Source organism: Coffea arabica, chromosome 1c (genome assembly GCF_036785885.1).
Source record: "Coffea arabica cultivar ET-39 chromosome 1c, Coffea Arabica ET-39 HiFi, whole genome shotgun sequence".
NCBI lineage: Eukaryota > Viridiplantae > Streptophyta > Magnoliopsida > Gentianales > Rubiaceae > Coffea > Coffea arabica.
This window is the reverse complement of record NC_092310.1, coordinates 11447412-11468085: the sequence shown is the minus strand read 5'-3', so window position 1 is coordinate 11468085 and position 20674 is coordinate 11447412. Positions and strand designations below refer to the sequence as shown.

The window sequence follows — 20674 nt, the reverse complement described above, 5'->3', positions numbered from 1 at the left end:
GCTAGGAAAGCAAAGTAGACATGCAATTCTCACTTAGCACGTTGGATCACATAGGAGAGACACAAAAAGGGATAAAAGAAATGATACCGCTCCCTTTGAATGGTGTCCAAATGAAAGAGAGATGGCTTCAACAATAAAAAGGTCACGGTACCTGAAAGTGTTGATTGACCTTGAAATCTGCCCAGATACGCGTGATGGTTCCAAAAGACACGCTCGAGTACTTTTGCTGCAGAAAAGGCTGATTCGTTGAGTGATCCTTCTCCTTCCGTTCTCAGCTTTGAAGTCTTTCTCCAAATTTTCCAGATTTTCTTTGCTTGCTTTCAGATCATCCTCAGATTTTCTTTGCTTGCTCTCAGATCCTCTTTCTCGCTTAGCTCACTCTAAAAACTTCCTTCCCCTCGCTCAGTTTCCTTACTCTTCAAGCGGCCACTCCCCTCTCTCCTTCCTTTTCCCTTTGCTGGTTTTTGCTTTTCCGTCACTTCCCCAGCTCTCTCTCTCTCCTCTTTTGCGGCTGTCCACCCTTTTTTATTTATATGGAAACCTCACAACCCTAAACACTCCCAGTCCTCTTCTGTATTTGCAGCCAAAGGAGCCGTCCCAAACTTTCCTTGCAAGCTGCTACAAATGCAGCTTGCCGCGGCTATCCTTCCTTTTTTTTTTTTTTTTTTTTTAAAAACAACTTGATAATTACAAAAATGATAAAATAAAAATAAAAATAATAAATTGACAAAAACCAGGTAATAATAATAATAATGAAAATAATTTAAAAACTAAACAACTAGAAACAACAAAAATGGCCATTTTTCCATCTTTTTTCTACATTTTTCTTTTTCATAGTTTTTTTTTCATTTTTCACCTTTTCTCTTTTTTCTAAATGAATCAAACAACAATAAAAGATAAATTAAGTAGAAATGACTAAAATAAAGCTAAATAAAACAAAATTGCTATTTTTCTTTTCTTTTTCCTTTTTTATGATTTTTCTTTTTTTCTCTTTTTTCATGATTTTTCCTTTTTCTTTTTTTTTTCATTTCAAGAAATTCTATGCTAAAAACTTACAAATAAAAAATAAAACTATAAACTAAAAACTAAAAATCGAATAAAACTAACATGACAAATAAAAAACTAAAAATAAACAGTAAATGAAATTACACCAAAAATTTGGTGTCTACAGTTTGCCCCTCTTTGTCTGAGTTTTGGAAAAACTTGAGACAAAGAAGTAGACACCAAATACTTACCTGCTTTATTCGGCGGCGAACGTCACGAACGGTGGACGTTTTAAAAATGGGGACTGACCCCTTTTGACGAAGTTTAAAATGAAATTGGCTTAGATGGGAAATTAAAGCGGGACTGACCCGAACAAAAATTTAAAACGGGACTGGCCCGAACAAGAAATTTAAAACGGGACTGACCCGAACAGAAATGTAAATGGGATAAACCCACGGGATAGACCCGGACAGGAATTTAAATGGGATAGACCCGGACAGAAATTTAAATGGGATGGCCCCACAGCTAGTGGCGAAGTAAAATGAAATGCTTTGACAATCGGACAGTGGGATTAAACCCAAGCTTACCGTGATGAAACTTGATTTGATTTTTGATTTTTGACTGATGATTTTTTTATTTTTGTTTTTTGTTTTTGTTTTTTTGTTTTTTGTTTTGATTTTGCTTTTGAAAAACTTCCCAAAAATAATTCGCCCCAGTATGATGAATTGATCAGCGGGGTTATACCCGAACCTGCCTTGGTTGCATTGGCGGCACAAATTTCAGACTCAATGGGATGTTGGCGGCACAAAGTCCAGGCCCAACGTGATTTTGTGGAGTTGGCGGCACGAAACCCAGGCCCAACTTGATTTTTGGAATGTTGGCGGCATGAAATCCAGGCCCAACTTTATTTTTGGAATGTTGGCGGCACCACGTCCAGACCCAACTTGATTTTTGGAATGTTGGCGGCTAAACGTCCAGGCCCAACTTGATTTTTGTGATGAATTGGTCAGTGGGATTAAACCCGATCCTGCCATTCATTGGTCAGCGGGATTAGACCCGGTCCGGCCATTCCTTGGTCAGCGGGATTAGATCCGGTCCTGCCATTCGTTGGTCAGCGGGATTAGACCCGGTCCTGCTATTCATTGGTTAGCGGGATTAGACCCGGTCCGGCCATTCGTTGGTCAGCGGGATTAGACCCGGTCCTGCCATTCATTGGTCAGCGGGATTAGACCCGATCCTGCCGATATTGGCGGGATAAAACCCGGTCCCAATGTGAATAACAAGCGGTCAGCGGGATAAAACCCGGTCCTGCCGATATTGGCGGGATAAAACCCGGTCCCAATGTGAATAACAAGCGGTCAGCGGGATAAAACCCGGTCCTGCCGGTATTGGCGGGATAAAATCCGGTCCCAATGTGAATAAAAAGCGGTCAGCGGGATAAAATTCGGTCCTGCCGATATTGGCGGGATAAAACCCGGTCCCAATGTGAATAACAAGCGGTCAGCGGGATAAAATCCGGTCCTGCCGATATTGGCGGGATAAAACCCGGTCCCAAACGAAATATGAACGGTCAGCGGGATAAAAACCCGGTCCTGCCGAAATGAAACTTGATTTGATTGATTGATTTTTCTGCTTGATTTTCTGATGATTTTTTTCTCTTCTTTTGATTTTCTTTATTTTGAAAAATTTCCAAAAAAATAATTTGCCCCAATTTCAAATATGGTGTCACCGATCTTTCGATCTGTTTTATGGTATTATTGCTTTTCTCAAAATTTTGATTCAGTCCCTTTTCTTCAGCTCAAACCATGCATTTCTTGGGTGACATCTCACAGTTCCAAATTTGCCCCAGTTTCGTTATTTGAAACGAACATGGACCTGCAAAAGAAATAAACAAATAACGCCACCACTATCCGATCAATTCCTCCTTCAAGAAGTGTGTAAACATGAGTACTTTGATGTTCTGCCTCTGACATTTCGAAAACTCAACTTTGCTCTGCGATCTAATCAAATCTCATTGACTTCCCACGCTAATAAGGCCCTTAGTATCCAGGGATTTTCAATAAATCAGGGGGATTGCCATCTAATGAACCATGAAACTCATGAAAGAATATTCTATTTACACAACAAAATGATGAAACTTCTGTAACATGAAAACAATCATTTATTTTGAAAGAAAATTAATTTTAAAGCAATGAATCTATGAATTCGATAGTTTACGCTTGAGAAACCAAAGTGTTCCGACTTCAAATAAAATGCCACGCTTGACCCTTTAGATATCATCCGCCTGGAGTTCAATGTCGGCAACATGAAAAATCACAATGCGAGGAGGAATCCCAAATGAACCGAATCACCAGCTTTCTAAATCCAACTTCACTTTTCCTCATAAAACTCTACCTTAGCGCCCCTTTCAGGTTTTCACTAAGGCTATTTCCACTTTCTTTCTTTTCATTCTTTTCATCCTTTTTTTTTCTTCGCTTTTCTCTCCTTTCTTTTCTTTTCTTCTTCTTTTTTTTTTCACAGGTGTCTCTTTTCGAATTTTCACCTGATGAACAAATCTTGCCAATAGCCTTTATCAACTCAAAAAATGTGTTTTAAGAAATAATGGCATCAGTGCGGCAACCCCTTCCCTTATAAAATGAGTGAAGGCGTACTGACATCATTTGCCATGTGACTTAGAAAATTTCCTTAAAAGAGGTGATGCCAAGAACGGAAGCCAGGACTTTTTGGCTTTTATAATGGGGTCTGGTGAGGTGCTTAGAAAAGTTAAGGCTTGAAAGCAGATTTCTGAAAGTGGTTTAACAGACCTGAGATCGCACTGTTGCATTGACCCTACTTTAGGGCGAAACCAAAACTTGCCCCAGTCTATTTTAAATTTGAGGTTCTTTTCTTTTCCATTTTTTTCTCTTTTGATGGATTTCTCCTTTTGGCTTTTTGCCATTCTTTTGAGATTTTCAAAATTTGCCCCAGTTTATACTCAACCGAGGTTCTTTCTTTTCTGTCTTTTGCTTTTTGTTGTTTTAGCACTTTTCACCTCTCGGGGCTTTTCTTTCCTTTTTCAATTCAAACTTGCCCCAGTGTGGGGTTTGCGACTCTCAGGGGTTGCCAAACGAAATATTTTATTCTGAAGGCTCAAAAGGGATAACTAGGGATAAAATGTCTCAAAAGGAAAGGAAGAAGGCCTGACTTTCATTCCATTCTTTGCATTAACCCTTGAAAGGAAACTTTCATTTATCAAATGAAGAATTTCTTACACATATTTGAATTGATCGGCTGAGGAAAAATTTGTCCACTTCACTTCATGTGAGAACTAGTACTCTGCCATGTGACACCTTCTTGATGATAAAAGAACCTTGCCCATTCACGGTGAACTTTTTCCTTTTTCCCTTCTTTTTTTTTTCATCTCATACCGACAAAAAAAAAAAAAAATTACCTCAATGCTTTATTTCTTTGGGTCATTCTCTTTTGATAGCACTGACCATAGCAAATGGCATTCAGATGCTTCTTATCAAGTGACTACTGAAATCGTTATCCCACTTCAGCTTGAGTTTCTCTTTATACCATTTGTGTTCCTTTGAAACCTTTTCTGATGTCTCTTTGCTATTCCCCTCATTTCGAAATCAAACTTCAGAACAGTGATATTCAAAGAGTCAGAGGATTTTATTCTTGGCCATCTGAAAAGAATGGGTAAGTAATACAGTATATATGAAACTGTATATTTTCAAAGGAAGGACAAAACGTCATAAAAAAACGCTATTTAACATAAAATTTGCATTAAAAAGACGTTGGAGTTAAAACTATTTACAAAACGAAAATGCAAAATGAACAATGCAAATGATTTCTCCCATAATTCATAATCAACGGCAATCCCCTAGATTTACCAAAATTCCCTTCGGAAGGGAATGTAATTTGCAATCCCATTTTTAGATAACTTCCAAGCGCAAAAGCTTCTGGATTATTCCATTCTCCCTCACAGTGTACTTGATAGACCTCTCAAAACTCTTCATCAGTGGTAATAGTATCTTTGTACGCAGGAAAAGGGTTTTTGCTAACACTTGGGCCTTGTTCTTCTCTCCCTCTCAAAATTATGTCTCCGGCCTCAATCATGTCTTGGATTTTATGTTTAAGAACCCAACAATTTGCAGTAGAATGTCCAAGAGATCCAGAATGATAAGCACAAAAAGATTGGGGATCATAACTGGGGGGAACGCCTTTAGTATAAACTTTAGGAGGTATTGTACCAATTTTTCCCGCGGCTTCGAGCTGCTCATATAGTTGACCAAGGGGCCGACCTAGATTGGTAAAAGTTCTATATCGGGCCGGGTTTTGGGCGCCAGTGGTTTGGTGATAGTTGTAGTTCGGGTTGACGGGTAAAGTGGATTTTGGATGATAAGGAGGGCGAGGTCTAGTTTGAAAGTTAGGTGGAAAAGTATGATATGGTGTAGTGGGTGTGTTTGGGTAATTTGGCCGAGGTCGAGGATGGTTAATGGTGGTATGATAAGCAGGTTGAAGGTATGGTCGATATGGATAACGAGGTGAGTAGGCGGGATATTGCTGGAATCTAGGTCGGAAAGCAGGGCCTCGATTCGAGACAAACGAAGCTTCCTCTTCTCTCTTTTTGAACTGGGATTTCTTGTTATTGCTATCTTGACTTTGCATTGCTTCCACTTGTGACTTCAAAGCTGAAACATTAACAATTTTCCCTGCTTTTATAAACTCGTCATATTCTTCCAATTTATTGACAATCTCTGCAAAGGAACACCCAGTCATTCGAAAAATTTCCTCAAAATAGGGCGGGTCATGAGCTTTGATGAACGTGCGAATAATCTCATTTTCAGTCATGGGAGGCTCTACTTTGGCAGCCAATTTCCTCCATCTTTTTGCATACGTCTTGTGGTCCTCGAATGGTTTCCTCTTGGTTCCCTCCAATGTGGTCCTCGTTGGAGCCAGCTCGCAATTGTATTCATATTGCCTTACAAAAGCGGTTGATAAGTCCAGCCACGTCCTCATATCCTCGGGTTCCAAATTGGAATACCAGTCCAGTGCATCACCTTCTAAGCTTTCAGGAAACAAACGAACTGGTAGATTCTCGTCATCTATTGGCTTGCCCAACTTGTTGGCAAACATTCGGAGGTGCGTCTTGGGGTTGCCCGTTCCATCATACTTGCTAAACTTGGGCGTTTTGAAACCCATGGGCAATTGCATATCCGGAAATAAGCACAGCTCGTTGTAGTCTAACCCTCCTTGTTTGTTCAAGCCTTGGCTTTTCCTTATGAACTCCTCAAACCGATCCAATCGCTTTAGCAAATTCTTATCGACTGGTGCGGATGACTCCCCGGCTTCAACTTTCCCTTGAACAGCGGTATCTAGGGTGAATGGCTCAGCGGTAGAGTAATAATAAGGTCCCTGTGGCTCGAATGGCATGCTCATAGTAATTGACGGATAATTTTGGGGAATTTGGACATGAGGAGGGTTAGTTTGGATGTAAGGTGCATAAGTAGGTTGTGGGCCATGAGTGGGATAAGTAAAGACTTCCTCAGGTGGGTTTATGACTTGTGAAGTAACAGAGGTTTGAATATAAGGTAAAAATATGGGTTGAGGTTCAGATTGGCCAGGAGGTAGGGGCTCATGTTGTTCACTGCTAGCACCACTAGCTACCAATTGATCGATTACTCGCCGTTGGGCCATCATTCCAACGCTCAGCTCATTAAATCGGTTTAGAACTTCACGCAGTTGAGCTCCCAGATTTGTCAAGTCAGTCGGTGATGTAGTTGCGGGCCTATCAGATGATTCTGGATGGGTACTCATGTTTACACTATCTCTTGAAACTCGGTTACGCGATCGGGTGATAATGGGGTTTTTTCGGATATCTATATACTACCTGAGAATGTAGGAAAACCCTTATTAGATACCCTTCTTGATTGACTGCTGTCAAAAAGAAAAAGAAAAAGGAAAAGGAAAAGATAGGAGTTAGTAACAATTAGAGTAATTCGGATGCATGTCCTATGGGGGAACCCTTTTTGTGCCAAGGGTAGGCCTAGAATGAAAATGCAATCCTCTGAGGTAGGCACTATACCATACCTGATGAATCCGATCAATTCATTGAGTGAAAAATAATTTTGAAAATTTGGTCAATTGGATTGACGGGAGACATTTGTCGAAACGATGTCAACGTCCAAATGGATTGATCACTTTTGATCGATACAAGAGTTTGCAAAAACGCACGGGTTTGACCTTAACGAACTTCCTATCGAAGAGATTGGAATTCGTTGACCAAAAATTTTTTTAGTGAAGCACGGGTCAAAACCCCAACTGATCAAATGTCTGGATGCAATGAATGGTTTCCTCAAAATCGACTAGGTTTCCCAATTTAAATTTCGACATTGAAACCTTAATTGGTCAAATGAAATTGACAATTTATTAAAAATCAACCGGATTACCCTAAAAAGGGAAACAGGTCAAATGAATTGAATGAAATTTAATTTATCCAAAATTAATCAGATCACCCTAAAAAGGGTAAATTGATCAAATAGATTGAACGAAACTTGATTTATTCAAAATCGGCTCGGTTGCCCTAAAAATGGGTAAATTGGCCAAATGAATGAAATATTCAAAAATCGACCGGATGACCCTAAAAAGGGTAAATTTGTCAAATGAATTGACGATTTATTCAAAATCGACCGGATGACCCTAAAAAGGGTAAATTGGTCAAATGACCCTAAAAAGGGTAATTTGGTCAAATGACCCTAAAAAGGGTAATTTGGTCAAATGAATTGACGATTTATTCAAAATCGACCGGATGACCCTAAAAAGGGTAAATTGGTCAAATGACCCTAAAAAGGGTAAATTGGTCAAATGAATTAACGATTTATCCAAATCGACCAGATGACCCTAAAAAAAAGTAAATTGGTCAAATGACCCTAAAAAGGGTAAATTGGCCAAATGAATTGACGATTTATTCAAAATCGACCGGATGACCCTAAAAAGGGTACGGGTCAAATGAATTGAGTGAAATTTGATTCAAAATTGAATGGATAACTCTAAAAATGAATTAAACCAATTAAATGAATTGAATGAAATCGATTGATCAAAAAGATCGAGTAAAATGATGATTTATTAACAAATCGGCCGAATTGAATGAAAATGATGATTTAATAACAAATCGGCCGAATCTCAAATGAATGAAATGGAGTTAATGACTTATGCAAAAATCGACCAAATCACCCTAATTGAATGAAATTGATGTTTTATTCAAAAATTGACCGAACGACCCTAAAAAGGGTAAATTGATCAAATGAATTGAATGAAATTGATTTATTCAAAAATTGATTGAATCACCCTAAAAAGGGTAGATTGGAAAAATGATGGTTTATTCAAAATTGATTATGAATTGGCAAAATGGATTGATTGAATCGTCCGGCCATTGGTTATTTCAAAATTATTGAGATGCATTAGTCTATGACCTTTCTTAAAATCAAATTTTGGCCTCAATTGATTTATCGTCTCAATAGTGAGGAATTATTTGTGAATTTCTTCAAATTAATGTCCTTTACGCAAGGGATTTTTACCAATTTTGATAAAATGGCCAAAAAGTGATTATCAGACGCTCATATTCTAATGTGCAAAAGTTGCTTTATTCTCCTCAAAAAGATCGGATCCTTACCTTACCTTGTGCACTACCCCTTCGGATGGTACGAGAAAGGTAAACGTGCAGGTCTCATTGGATTATATATCCGAGACATGGGGTGGTTTATTCCTAACACGGGATCCCCTAAATGGCATTCCCTTTCTAGGGTTGATGCATGATGCCATTTATTAAAGCGATGTAAATATGTGACAAATATGGCCTAAAGGGCACAAATAATGCATCGGGGGGAAAGGGTCTAAAAATGAAATGTACTTATTGAAAATCAAGTGTAATGATTGAAATTCAAACGTGTGAGTTATCTAATGGGTAAGTCACTAAAAGAGTACCCAAAAAGGCCTCTTATTGCTAAGGCACATGAATGCAAATCAAGGAAACAATGAGATGGTTAGTGCAATTGATAGTACACATAACATATTGGAAGCAAATAAGAAAAGAAAAGCCATAAAAAAAACAAGTAAAAGGGGCGGAACCCCTTCCCTCGTGCCTAATGTGCTAAAAAAAGGGTGAGGCTGACTCTAACCTAGGCAAACTCTAATATGGATGCATGAGGCTGGGGCTCACTAATGCAACTAGACTCGATAAGGCTTCGGCTCCCAAGCCTTCAGACCTAAAGGCAAAGGGTCATCACTCCCAAAGCCTTCGATCGGTGGCTCGAGTGATCTCTTAGGTAGCGCTATGGGCGCAGCGCACACCAGCCGCCTACCCAAGGCGATCGATCCTAATCCTACAAGGCGGTGTGGGAAACGCCCACGAAAAATAAAACAAAAATGGGATAACAGAAAATAAACGTGCACGTATGAAGTGTTTCCCTATTTTGAGGGAAGGGGTCGAGAACCAACGCGAGGCTCTAAAGGTGACACCCCCCCCAAATGCAATGCAAATCGCAACATACATCCAAAACAATGAATCATACATACGTGAGTGAGGGATTAGCTCGATACGCGCGAAAAATGCAAAAATCCTAGAAAAGGGAAAAATGCAACCCTAATATCCAAATGCTATGCATAAAAAGGGTAGAAAAGGGAAAAGAATGGCTAAATCAAATGCTCGGACCCACTTAGGAAATCCCCAGTGGAGTTGCCAACTGTCGCGCCCCACTTTTTGATAAAAATAAAATTTAGTTTTTGTGAGTTTATTGATTTTTGAAAAATGAATTTTTTGATTTGAAAAAGAAAATAAAAATAACATGGGTCTAATGGGACTTTGAAAATGCGACGATTTGACCCAAGAAATATAGTTCAAAAAGGGTTTTTATATGAAAAAATGGAGTCGCCACTTGATATAGAGTTAGGGTGTACCAAGTCACCCAAAAAAAATGAATTTTTTGAACAAATAGTAAGAAACCCTTTTTAAACGACTCCTAGTCCACGTAAACCAACGAAAAAGGTTCGGGAGTCACATTTGACGAAGGGGAAGGCAAGGATAAAAATCCAAGGCACCCCTTCGACCTAGCCAAGGCTAGTTGCGTGATTTAAACATTATTTTCCTAATTTTTTCTACCCAAGGTATGTATTGCAAGTTTGGATATGACTAATGAATGAGAAATACAATTCTAAATCTAAGAAATGTCTCTCATGAAGCTTTTGGTCCCATTCCCATGAATTGGGACGGCCGATAAGGAAAACCTTCATAGAAAATCATGAATAATGCAAATGAGAAATCAAATAAGAGTGCAAGTGTGCGGAGTGTAGAAAAAAGTGCATGTGTGCAATTAGAAAGTGTTTGTGTGCAAGTGAATGAAAATAGAAGTGCTCGTGTGCAAGTGAATGAAAATAGTAAATATATAAGTAAAATGGGTGCAATGTGTGAAATGACGAAATAAAGAAAGTGAAGAAGTGTGTGAGTATGGCATGTGTATTTAAGATATATAATTAGTGAGGAAAATAGTGAGGAAATGAAAATGCATGAAACTTAGAGGAATGCATCAAGTCGGGTACGGGAATGACCTCTAATTTTTGTGATTTCGATTTTCCCTTTGATTAGAAGGCGAAACTAGCGTGCTAAGGCTATCGAGTAGCCACACTCGCTCGTTTCCCTTATCGGAAGGGATTTTCACGCAAATGAACCCTAACTAGCATGAGATGCAAGTCCTAAAATGAAGGGGAAGGGGTTTGAGAAACATACCAAATGACAAACTACGGAAAAATGCGTGATATGTGGTGATCATGCACTTAATGAAAAAGAGAAAAAAGAACCTATTGGGTCTAGCATTGGACTAGCCCATTCTATGAATTCCGACTAGCGTTGGACTAGCGGAAACGTACATTCATCCATCACATTCATTCATGGTCATGGAAAGCGAGTAGACATGCCAAACACTCGTAAACACATAGCACATAACATTTAGCATGCTCGACTAGATGCAAGGCCCTAACAAAGCAAATTAACACTTAACACGTAGGCATGCAACCAAGCTAGTGAATCTATTACATTCACTAACTAAAACAAAAGGGGAAAGGGAAAATGGACCAAATTGCTCGCCACAGCCCTATCTATTACAAGCCAAGAGGTGTACACATACCCCATTAAAAGAATAATTTAATGAAAACAAAAAGTAAATGACATAAGTAAAAGGAATTAAAGAAAAGCTAGGAAAGCAAAGTAGACATGCAATTCTCACTTAGCACGTTGGATCACATAGGAGAGACACAAAAAGGGATAAAAGAAATGATACCGCTCCCTTTGAATGGTGTCCAAATGAAAGAGAGATGGCTTCAACAATAAAAAGGTCACGGTACCTGAAAGTGTTGATTGACCTTGAAATCTGCCCAGATACGCGTGATGGTTCCAAAAGACACGCTCGAGTACTTTTGCTGCAGAAAAGGCTGATTCGTTGAGTGATCCTTCTCCTTCCATTCTCAGCTTTGAAGTCTTTCTCCAAATTTTCCAGATTTTCTTTGCTTGCTTTCAGATCATCCTCAGATTTTCTTTGCTTGCTCTCAGATCCTCTTTCTCGCTTAGCTCACTCTAAAAACTTCCTTCCCCTCGCTCAGTTTCCTTACTCTTCAAGCGGCCACTCCCCTCTCTCCTTCCTTTTCCCTTTGCTGGTTTTTGCTTTTCCGTCACTTCCCCAGCTCTCTCTCTCTCCTCCTTTGCGGTTGTCCACCCTTTTTTATTTATATGGAAACCTCACAACCCTAAACACTCCCAGCCCTCTTCTGTATTTGCAGCCAAAGGAGCCGTCCCAAACTTTCCTTGCAAGCTGCTACAAATGCAGCTTGCCGCGGCTATCCTTCCTTTTTTTTTTTTTTTTTTTAAAAAAAAAACAACTTGATAATTACAAAAATGATAAAATAAAAATAAAAATAATAAATTGACAAAAACCAGGTAATAATAATAATAATGAAAATAATTTAAAAACTAAACAACTAGAAACAACAAAAATGGCCATTTTTCCATCTTTTTTCTACATTTTTCTTTTTCATAGTTTTTTTTTCATTTTTCACCTTTTCTCTTTTTTCTAAATGAATCAAACAACAATAAAAGATAAATTAAGTAGAAATGACTAAAATAAAGCTAAATAAAACAAAATTGCTATTTTTCTTTTCTTTTTCCTTTTTTTTCCTTTTTTATGATTTTTCTTTTTTTCTCTTTTTTCATGATTTTTCCTTTTTCTTTTTTTTTTTTCATTTCAAGAAATTCTATGCTAAAAACTTACAAATAAAAATAAAACTATAAACTAAAAACTAAAAATCGAATAAAACTAACACGACAAATAAAAAACTAAAAATAAACAGTAAATGAAATTACACCAAAAATTTGGTGTCTACAAAGAGGGTTGTTTGAACCCCAGGATGAAAAATCATGTTTTAAAATGGAAAACCGGTCATGGTATTGGCCAAACAAAAGTATACAAGTTCCAATAGAAACCTAGCCCTCGAGTGAAAATTTGGGCAGCACGCCCTTTGTGTTTACCTAATTTTCCAGCCATTTTGGCTTCATTATTTTTCCTCAAGCACAGCCCAACATCACACATAAGCAATTCAAGTCAAAAGCCGTTCCATAGGCTCACAATATCATAAGAATAAGAATTACAACAATCACAAGTGCAGAAATTCAACTTAGCACAAGACAGATTTGACGTACGAATGCGGAAATAACATATCCGAAGCTATGCTTATCGGATTGAGACGAAACCTATGCCGTTTCGAAGCTAAGACACAGAGCTACAACATTCATGAAGGTCACTTAGTCCAGTTCCTAATGTAACTTAGTCCAATTCTCAAATTACTAAACCAGAAACCAATTCATCGGCTGTTTAAACGCAGAACACTGTAATGGACATATCTCAGAGTACACAAGTCCGAATCAGGTGTTCTTAGAGGAATTTAAAAGCTAATTCAGAATACTACAACTTTCATGTTTTGGTAAAAAGCTAAATCAGAATGGATCCTAGTTGAAAAACGTGATAAACTGGACTTAACTGATCACACGGACTGCTTGGAAAATACTTAAAATAGTAAGGGTATTTTGGACTTTTCACATCCTATGTTGCTCCGATTGAGCTGAAAATTTGTAGGCACCTATAAAATGGCATTCTCTACAACTTTTCGTCTTTGACCTAAGGCCAAATCGACCTCTAACATACAGATATAAATTCGGACAGAAAGTTGGGGAAATTTTCCAGATTCTGGAATTTTGAGTTTCTAGTGCAACTTTCCTTAATTTCTTGGTCTAATCCCTACCACAACACCTTATAACACTTCAATTGCAACATATAAGCATCATACAACAAATTGGGCAGAAATTCGGCAAACCCTAGTTCATAATACCACAAGGAAAACAACACCCAAGACATGCTAACAACCGTTATTCACCACAAATTTGAGTTGCTAAGCTAATTTGAACAAGATTAGGAGTAAAAATTGGGGAAATCATCATCCTTACCTTGCTTAGTGTCTTCCAAGAGCAACCCTAGCTTTTCCCTTCAAAAATTCACCAACACTTCACTAAACCAACACTCAAAGGCAACTTTAATCGGTTTACTTTCGTTGTTTTCTCACTTTGTAGCTCAAAATCAAGAAGAAGGATGGTGTTTTTTCTTGCCCTCTCTTTCCCTCTCTCTCAAGCTCAACCAGACCAGAAAGAAATGAAGGAAAGATAGCTGGAATGAAGGATAAAAGGCAAGAAAAAGAAAAAAAAATAATCAAGGAGCCATGAGGTGGTGACACTTGGCACCACCAAAGCCATGTAAATTTTTCTCTCTCTCCCTTGCATTTTTGGCCACAAATTTTGGTCAAAACTTGTTGCCAAGAGAGAAGATATTTTGCTCAAGTTCAATAAATTTGTTTGGTGAGAAAAATGGTGGTCAAGTGGTGCGTTCAATCGGTAGTGCGCGGGACCCGCCGGTTCGCGCCGTTTTTCTTAAAAACTCACGTACTAGGGTTTTTACTTCCCATTCACTAACCTTATATCATTGCTACCAATCACATATTATTTCTCACTTAAAAGTCACTTTTAATCCTCAAATTTAATCCTTACTCTGTACCGAAAATTCATCCGGCGGAAAATCGCGAAAACCCTAATTTTGCTCCAAACTTGAAACCGAAGCGTAAAACCCTATTTTCTAGATTTATCTACACTTAATGTGAAATATATTGGGTAGTGGCCTTTGATAAATACTAATTTTCAAATAAAAGGATATTTTTGAGGAAAAATATAAGGAATTTGCGAGTCCTCACACATTTTCCATCAACAGAACCTGGGAACAAAATGCAACTCAACTTCTGTACAAGTGGCAATATATTGCCCCAAAGTTACCACTGAACCTTGTTATCACACCCCAAATTGTCAGTATCAATTCAAATCAAACAGGTAAGAGAACTGTACAAGTTACATTTGTGTCTGTTTTCCGTGGCAAAGTTGATGAACTGCTTTCAATCATGAACCAACAATTTCCTGAGTTGGGGTTGAAGAAAGAGGACTGCACCGAAATGCTGTGGATCAAATATTTTGCTTATGCCGGCGGTCTACCAACTAGTAACATTAAAGAGTTCCTGACCAACAGAGTCTCTTCAACTAAACTGTATTACAAGGCTAAATCCGATTTCGTCAAAGAGCCTATCCCTGAAAAAGGGATTGAAGAGATATTGAGAAAGCTTAATGAATTACCTCCCTTTGTGGGAATGCTGGAGTGGAATCATTTTGGAGGAAGGGTAATGGAAACAATTCCCGAATCATCTCTAATTTGTTTCGTCGGTTAATTGCAAAAGATTAAACCAGTGTGACAATTATACCCCCATTGGTCCACGCAAATTGAGTAAAATGCAGTGAAAAGTCCTACTTTGGAAGTAAAAAACTAGTTCAAGAACTAAATTGGTTAAAATATTTCATTAAGGACGAAATTGGTTTAAGTGAAAATGTTTAGGGACCAAATTGGCGAAATTCCCCATGAATAATTTCAATTCCCAAACTTTGGACAAAAACAAACATGGTATCCAAACTTTCATATTTGAGCATATTTAGTACCCTTAGTGGTTTTTTCCCAAATTGCTACTTGAAAGAGTCATGTGACAGTCATATGTTCGACAAATATTGTATAAAAAAATGCCACAAAAACGTAAAATATCCTTTTGACACTAAGGTAAAGATGAAATACAGCAAAAGAAGGAGAAAATGAATAAGATGAGCAGAGTTGGACAAGTGATTAAAGTTTTAAAAATATCTTTCTTGGTACATAGTGTCAGAAGGATATTTTGTGTTTCTTTGACATTTTTTTTATACAATGGTTGTCGGATATGCGACTATCACGTGATTCTTTTAGATAGCATTTTGGAAAAAAATTGTCAAGGGTACTAAATGTGCTCAAATATTAAAAGTTCAAATACCAGATTCGTTTTTGTCCAAAGTTTGGGGATTAAAACTGCTCATGTGTCAAATTTTGGGTATCAAAACTACAATTTTCTCTTTTTTGGAGCATATAGACATTAGGTAAGATTTAGGAATTTTATTGCAGAAATGAACATTATCCGTGATTAAAAAAACTTAAAAAGGAAAATAAGAGTTAGAATTTGAAAGAAAAAAAAAAATTTTGTACACACTTCCCCCTCATTTAAAATTTTGCACTGGTGTCATTATTTTACCACAATACCACAAAAACAAGTTAGTGTTGGAAGTTAGCATTGTTACTGCTATTATTGCAGTTAATGGAACAATTACATTCATCCCACTTCTACAATTTAGATTAATGGGGACCTTCAATTGTGCATATTTAGAACCATAATGGAGTATCTACTTTAGTTCATCCTATCAAAAACCAAAGTCAGAAAAAAGTTAGAGACTATGGGGAAAGTGGATAAGACCTTTATGCTATAGCTGCATATTACAAGAGTGAAACTTACCATCTAAACCTCTTGTAATTGAAGCAATAATAACCTTGCTGGGTAATTGCCTAAACGAGAATGACTCAGTTTTATTCCAAATTTGTCTATGAAATCTAGATGGTGGGAAAAATAGCAAAATCCAACGTGCCCTTTTTTTGGTAATTATTACACAAATTCGAGTAAATCCATAATAATTTGTTCATATTGTGTATTTTTCAAAATAATTTTGGATGTTGTACAATATCCATCTACATAGCATAAAACTATGATGTACAAACTTATTGATTGAATATAGAGGTATTACATAAATGTTGTTACTTTCTGATAACAATAGAAAATTCCTGTAGAAAATCTAAAATCATGAAAGGAATTGATACGTATGTCATTTAATGTAATAAAGAGAGAAAAAATCTCTTCCACTCTAATAGAGTTTGGAGGATAGTTCTTGTTCCTTTCTATTGAATCTATTTATGTAGTAATGTTTCCGTTAAAATGCTTCGGGAATAATATCCAGCTTTTTGACAACATTTTAGGAATTGTATGAAAATAAATAAATGATTCTTTGGATGTTACAGTATAACAATGTCTTATCTCAAATTCTTCTTTAATGAAATAGATATACAGCTAACACAGTGACAAATTCTAATTAATTTGATATTTACGTATACAAGAATAAAATTGAATTTCTTTTCTTTCTCTTCCTCTCTACCTCTGATCTTCTCCAACTCCACTCTATTTTTTCTCTTCTTCTTAAAGGTCTTTCTCATTGGGAGGGAGATTACACCTTGTCCCTCCCATGAATTTCATTTTATTTTATTTTTCTAATAAAGTCTCTCCTAAATTTTTTTAGTGAGAGATTTTTATTTCTCCAAGACTTTCTTATGAAAATTTTCTATTCTCCTAGATGTTCCTATGGAGATTTTTTTTCTTACTTTGTTATTAGATCTGAATTTATTTCAAATTTTGTTGTCAGATTTGAAAATTTTTTTATCTGAAATTTATTTTGACAGATCTCATTATCATTATTGGAGTTTAAAGTCATTGATTATTGGGTTAATCACATTGAATCTCCTTAAAGTATTTTCTATTTCTCAGTTTACTCTCTAACCTTTAATTTTGCTCACTTAACCCCCTATAAGACAAAATTGCCCTTGCATTATTTTGACTTTTCATTTACCTTGTTTTCCTTTCTTTTATTTTTTTTCTCTTTCTTCTTTATTTAATTGTTCCTCTTTCCCACAAAAATCTTCGCCTTAATGATTGAAATTAAAAAAGAGAAATTGTAGAGATCTATCTTCTCCTTAAATGATTAAAAAAATATTCAAATCACTTTCCTAAAATACAATTTTTTTAGCCTTTCAATTCTTTTAATTTTGGATTTTCCTCTTTCCTTTCTAGTTTCTCATTTTATTCTCAAGAAAATATCATAAGATGAAATTGTTTTCCTTTCTTTTATTTGTTTTTCTCTTTCTTCTCTCTTTCATCCTTCTCAATAGAAAATTCCATTTCAACAAAAATTTTTGTTTTGAGTTTGTAATTGCATATTTCTGGGTGAAGGTTTAAAAGGCATCAAAAACTAATTTTTATTTTTTGTATAATGCCACGTGTCACAAATTTCAATTGATGATTATTAATTAGGTCACAATTTCATCTTAAGATATTTTCTGGAGAATAAAATGAGAAACTAGAAAGGAAAGAGGAAAACCCAAAATTAAAAGAATTGAAAGGCTAAAAAAATTGTATTTTAGGGAAGTGATTTGAATTTTTTCTAATCATTTAAGGAGAAGATAGATCTCTGCAATTCCTCTTTTTTAATTTCAATCATTAAGGTGAAGATTTTGTGGAAAAGAGAAAGAATTAAATAAAGTAGAAAGAGAAAAAGAAATAAAAGAAAGGAAAACAAGGTAAGTGAAAAGTCAAAATAATGTAAGAGCAATTTTGTCCTATAGAGGGTTAAGTAAGCAAAATTAAAGGTTAGGGGTAAACTGAGAAATGGGGTATACCTTAAGGGGATTAAATGTGATTAACCCTTGATTATTAGCTCTAGTGAATGCAATATGCATGGAAGGGAGCTACATCAATTTATCTTATTATAAGACAATTTTAAAATTTCTTATATTTTTCAGATATGTTCATAATTTTTCAGACCTATTGTATCTATAAAATTACAATTATAATTTCTAGTAAATGTTTAAGGCAGTAATGTAAATCAAATTCTTGAATTAAGAAATTTGGTTTCCAAATCTATGAAAACCCTAGACAGTTTTGATCGTCAAGAGTTTTGTTGAAAAGTAATGATTTCTTAAGTAATTATCTTGAACAAAAATCATGTACCATGAGCGTACTATAAACATTGTAATTTCAAAAATTTATTGACATGTTTAAAGAGTAGTTCTTTGAAAGTTAGAATGCAATGCAAATTTGGAAATTTGTCTATGAAGGCTGGTTTGGCACTGATGTTGGAAAAAAATCATAACTTGCAGTAGGTAACTTTGTTTTTATTAAAACTTGATTTGTTGAAACTAGAACGATGTATTTTATGATATAAAATTCAGAAGTTGTTAATCTTTGTGTCACTATAGTTTTTGAAAAACTATAATTTAAGTTTGATCTTATATTTAAGTCTGATCTTAACAAATAAAGCTTATTGATTTCCAAATTATCACCTTTATGAAATTTTTAGGGTTTTGAGTAGTCTAGTTTCTAATGGTGTCTTTGATTTTCTAATTCAATTTTTGATTGTGATATATGGACTTTTTTTTGGGTTAATCACATTTTATTCCCTTAAAGAATACCCCATTTCTCAGTTTACCCCATAACCTTTAATTTTGCTCACTTAACCCCCTTTAGGACAAAATTGCCCTTGCATTATTTGGACTTTTCATTTACTTGTTTTCCTTTCTTTTATTTCTTTTTCTCTTTCTTCTTTATTTAATTCTTCCTCTTTCCCACAAAAATCTTCACCTTAATGATTGAAATTAAAAAAGAGGAATTGCAGAGATCTATCTTCTCCTTAAGTGATTAAAAAAATATTCAAAACACTTTCCTAAAATACAATTTTTTTAACCTTTCAATTCTTTTAATTTTGGATTTTCCTCTTTCCTTTCTAGTTTCTCATTTTATTCCCAAGAAAATATCTTAAGAAAATATTTTAGAGATCCATCTTCCTCTTGACTTTGGCCCTTCTGATTGAGCTTCAAACGTGTGCTCATAGGGGTTTTACTAATCTATGGATGCAATCGGATTCATTGGTCTTAGTTGGGGTTCTCCAGCGGCGTACTCAGTGCCCGTGGCAGATTCGACGCGAGGTCCGGCAGATTTGGCAGTTAGTTGAGGATCCTACTCGATTCTCCCATTGCTACAGGGAAGCTAACATAGTAGCTGATGCGTTGTCCAATGAGGGTATATCTTATCCTGAGCACCAGGTCAAAGTCTATGACTGCTTTCATATGTTCCCGAGGTTGGCCCGCGGGGCAATCAGGCTGGATAGATTAAGCATGCCTTCAGTTCGGAAATTTTGGCATATGTAAGAGGAACTTATTGATTGTTTCAGTGGAATAAGAATTACATTTTGATTAAAAAAAAATTAAAATGTAAGACCCCCTTTAATGAGTGCTCATAGTGTAGCCAATCGAGTGGCAGATATTTTAGCCAATGTGGGTGTCTCTCATCAACATTAGAATTGTGTCATCTATAATCACATAAGCATGTTCCCAAAGTTAGTAAGGGGAGAGATCCGTCTAGATAGGTTAGGCATGTCATCTATTAGAAGGGTAAGAGGGGCAAAGGTGACAATACCGCGTGCTGGGGAAAATTTGTAGTTCTGGCTCTTTTTATTTGCTTCAATAAATAAAAATTTACTAAAAAAAAAAAAGAGAGTGCTCATAGTGTAGCCACTAGCCAAACCCTGAGAAAATTGAGAACTAAACTACAAAAATATGTACCCGCTATTGGCTAAAATTTATCATAACATTTCAAGTGTGCAAAGAAAAGACATATATGAGATAGTAATTGCATCAAAAAATGAGAAAAGAAAAAGAATATCATTTAGTTAGCTTTTCTACATTTTGATTATTAATTAGAGTTCTTATTTGATTTTTACAAACCTATTTTTTGTTCAATTTTCTTGGTATATACTTTGAGCTTATCAAAATTTTCCTTTTTGATTTTTTGAGACTAAAACTCATTTAAAAGTTTCTCATGCGGTATTTTGTAACACATTTGCCCATTTGCCCATTTGCAGTTGCACTGGAAATTATGAAACATAAAACGATGACTATGATGGCCATATTATATTTAATCATTACTTATTCGATGCAGGAAAAAAAATGAAAAAAGACCTTTCTTATTCATCATTAGTTGATCCAGAAGTGTATTACGAATCTTGAATAGAGACATTAACTAGGTAACTTTGAGGTTTATGGTACCACTGTCAAATTATACTTTTCTAGTTTTTCATTGTAAAACTTGGAGTCTCTCATAAAAAAAAGAAAAAAATATATTTTGAATTGATCTTAAGCCCCTACCCCCTTCCCAAAAAAAAAAGAGTACCAATTTTTGAAACACAGTGAGATTTTATGTCCTTGTATCATCTTTGTCTAATGAAACTATCTAATTTTTTGGAAATGCTAGTTTGCTACTGCACACTGTGGTAGTCACTCGCCAACTTTTTTAATGGAATACATCATTTACAATTTCAAACGCCTAAAAAACCAGCTATACT

General features: G+C 36.0%; 1 protein-coding gene across 1 annotated transcript; it reads right to left on the bottom strand.

The window, feature by feature from the left end:
* Positions 1–4974: 4974 nt before the first annotated feature.
* Positions 4975–6789, bottom strand: LOC140038971 (uncharacterized). The gene has a single exon (XM_072084720.1). It carries the CDS (start codon positions 6787–6789, stop codon positions 4975–4977), a length of 1815 nt encoding a protein of 604 aa, XP_071940821.1.
* Between the last annotated feature and the right edge of the window lie 13885 nt (positions 6790–20674).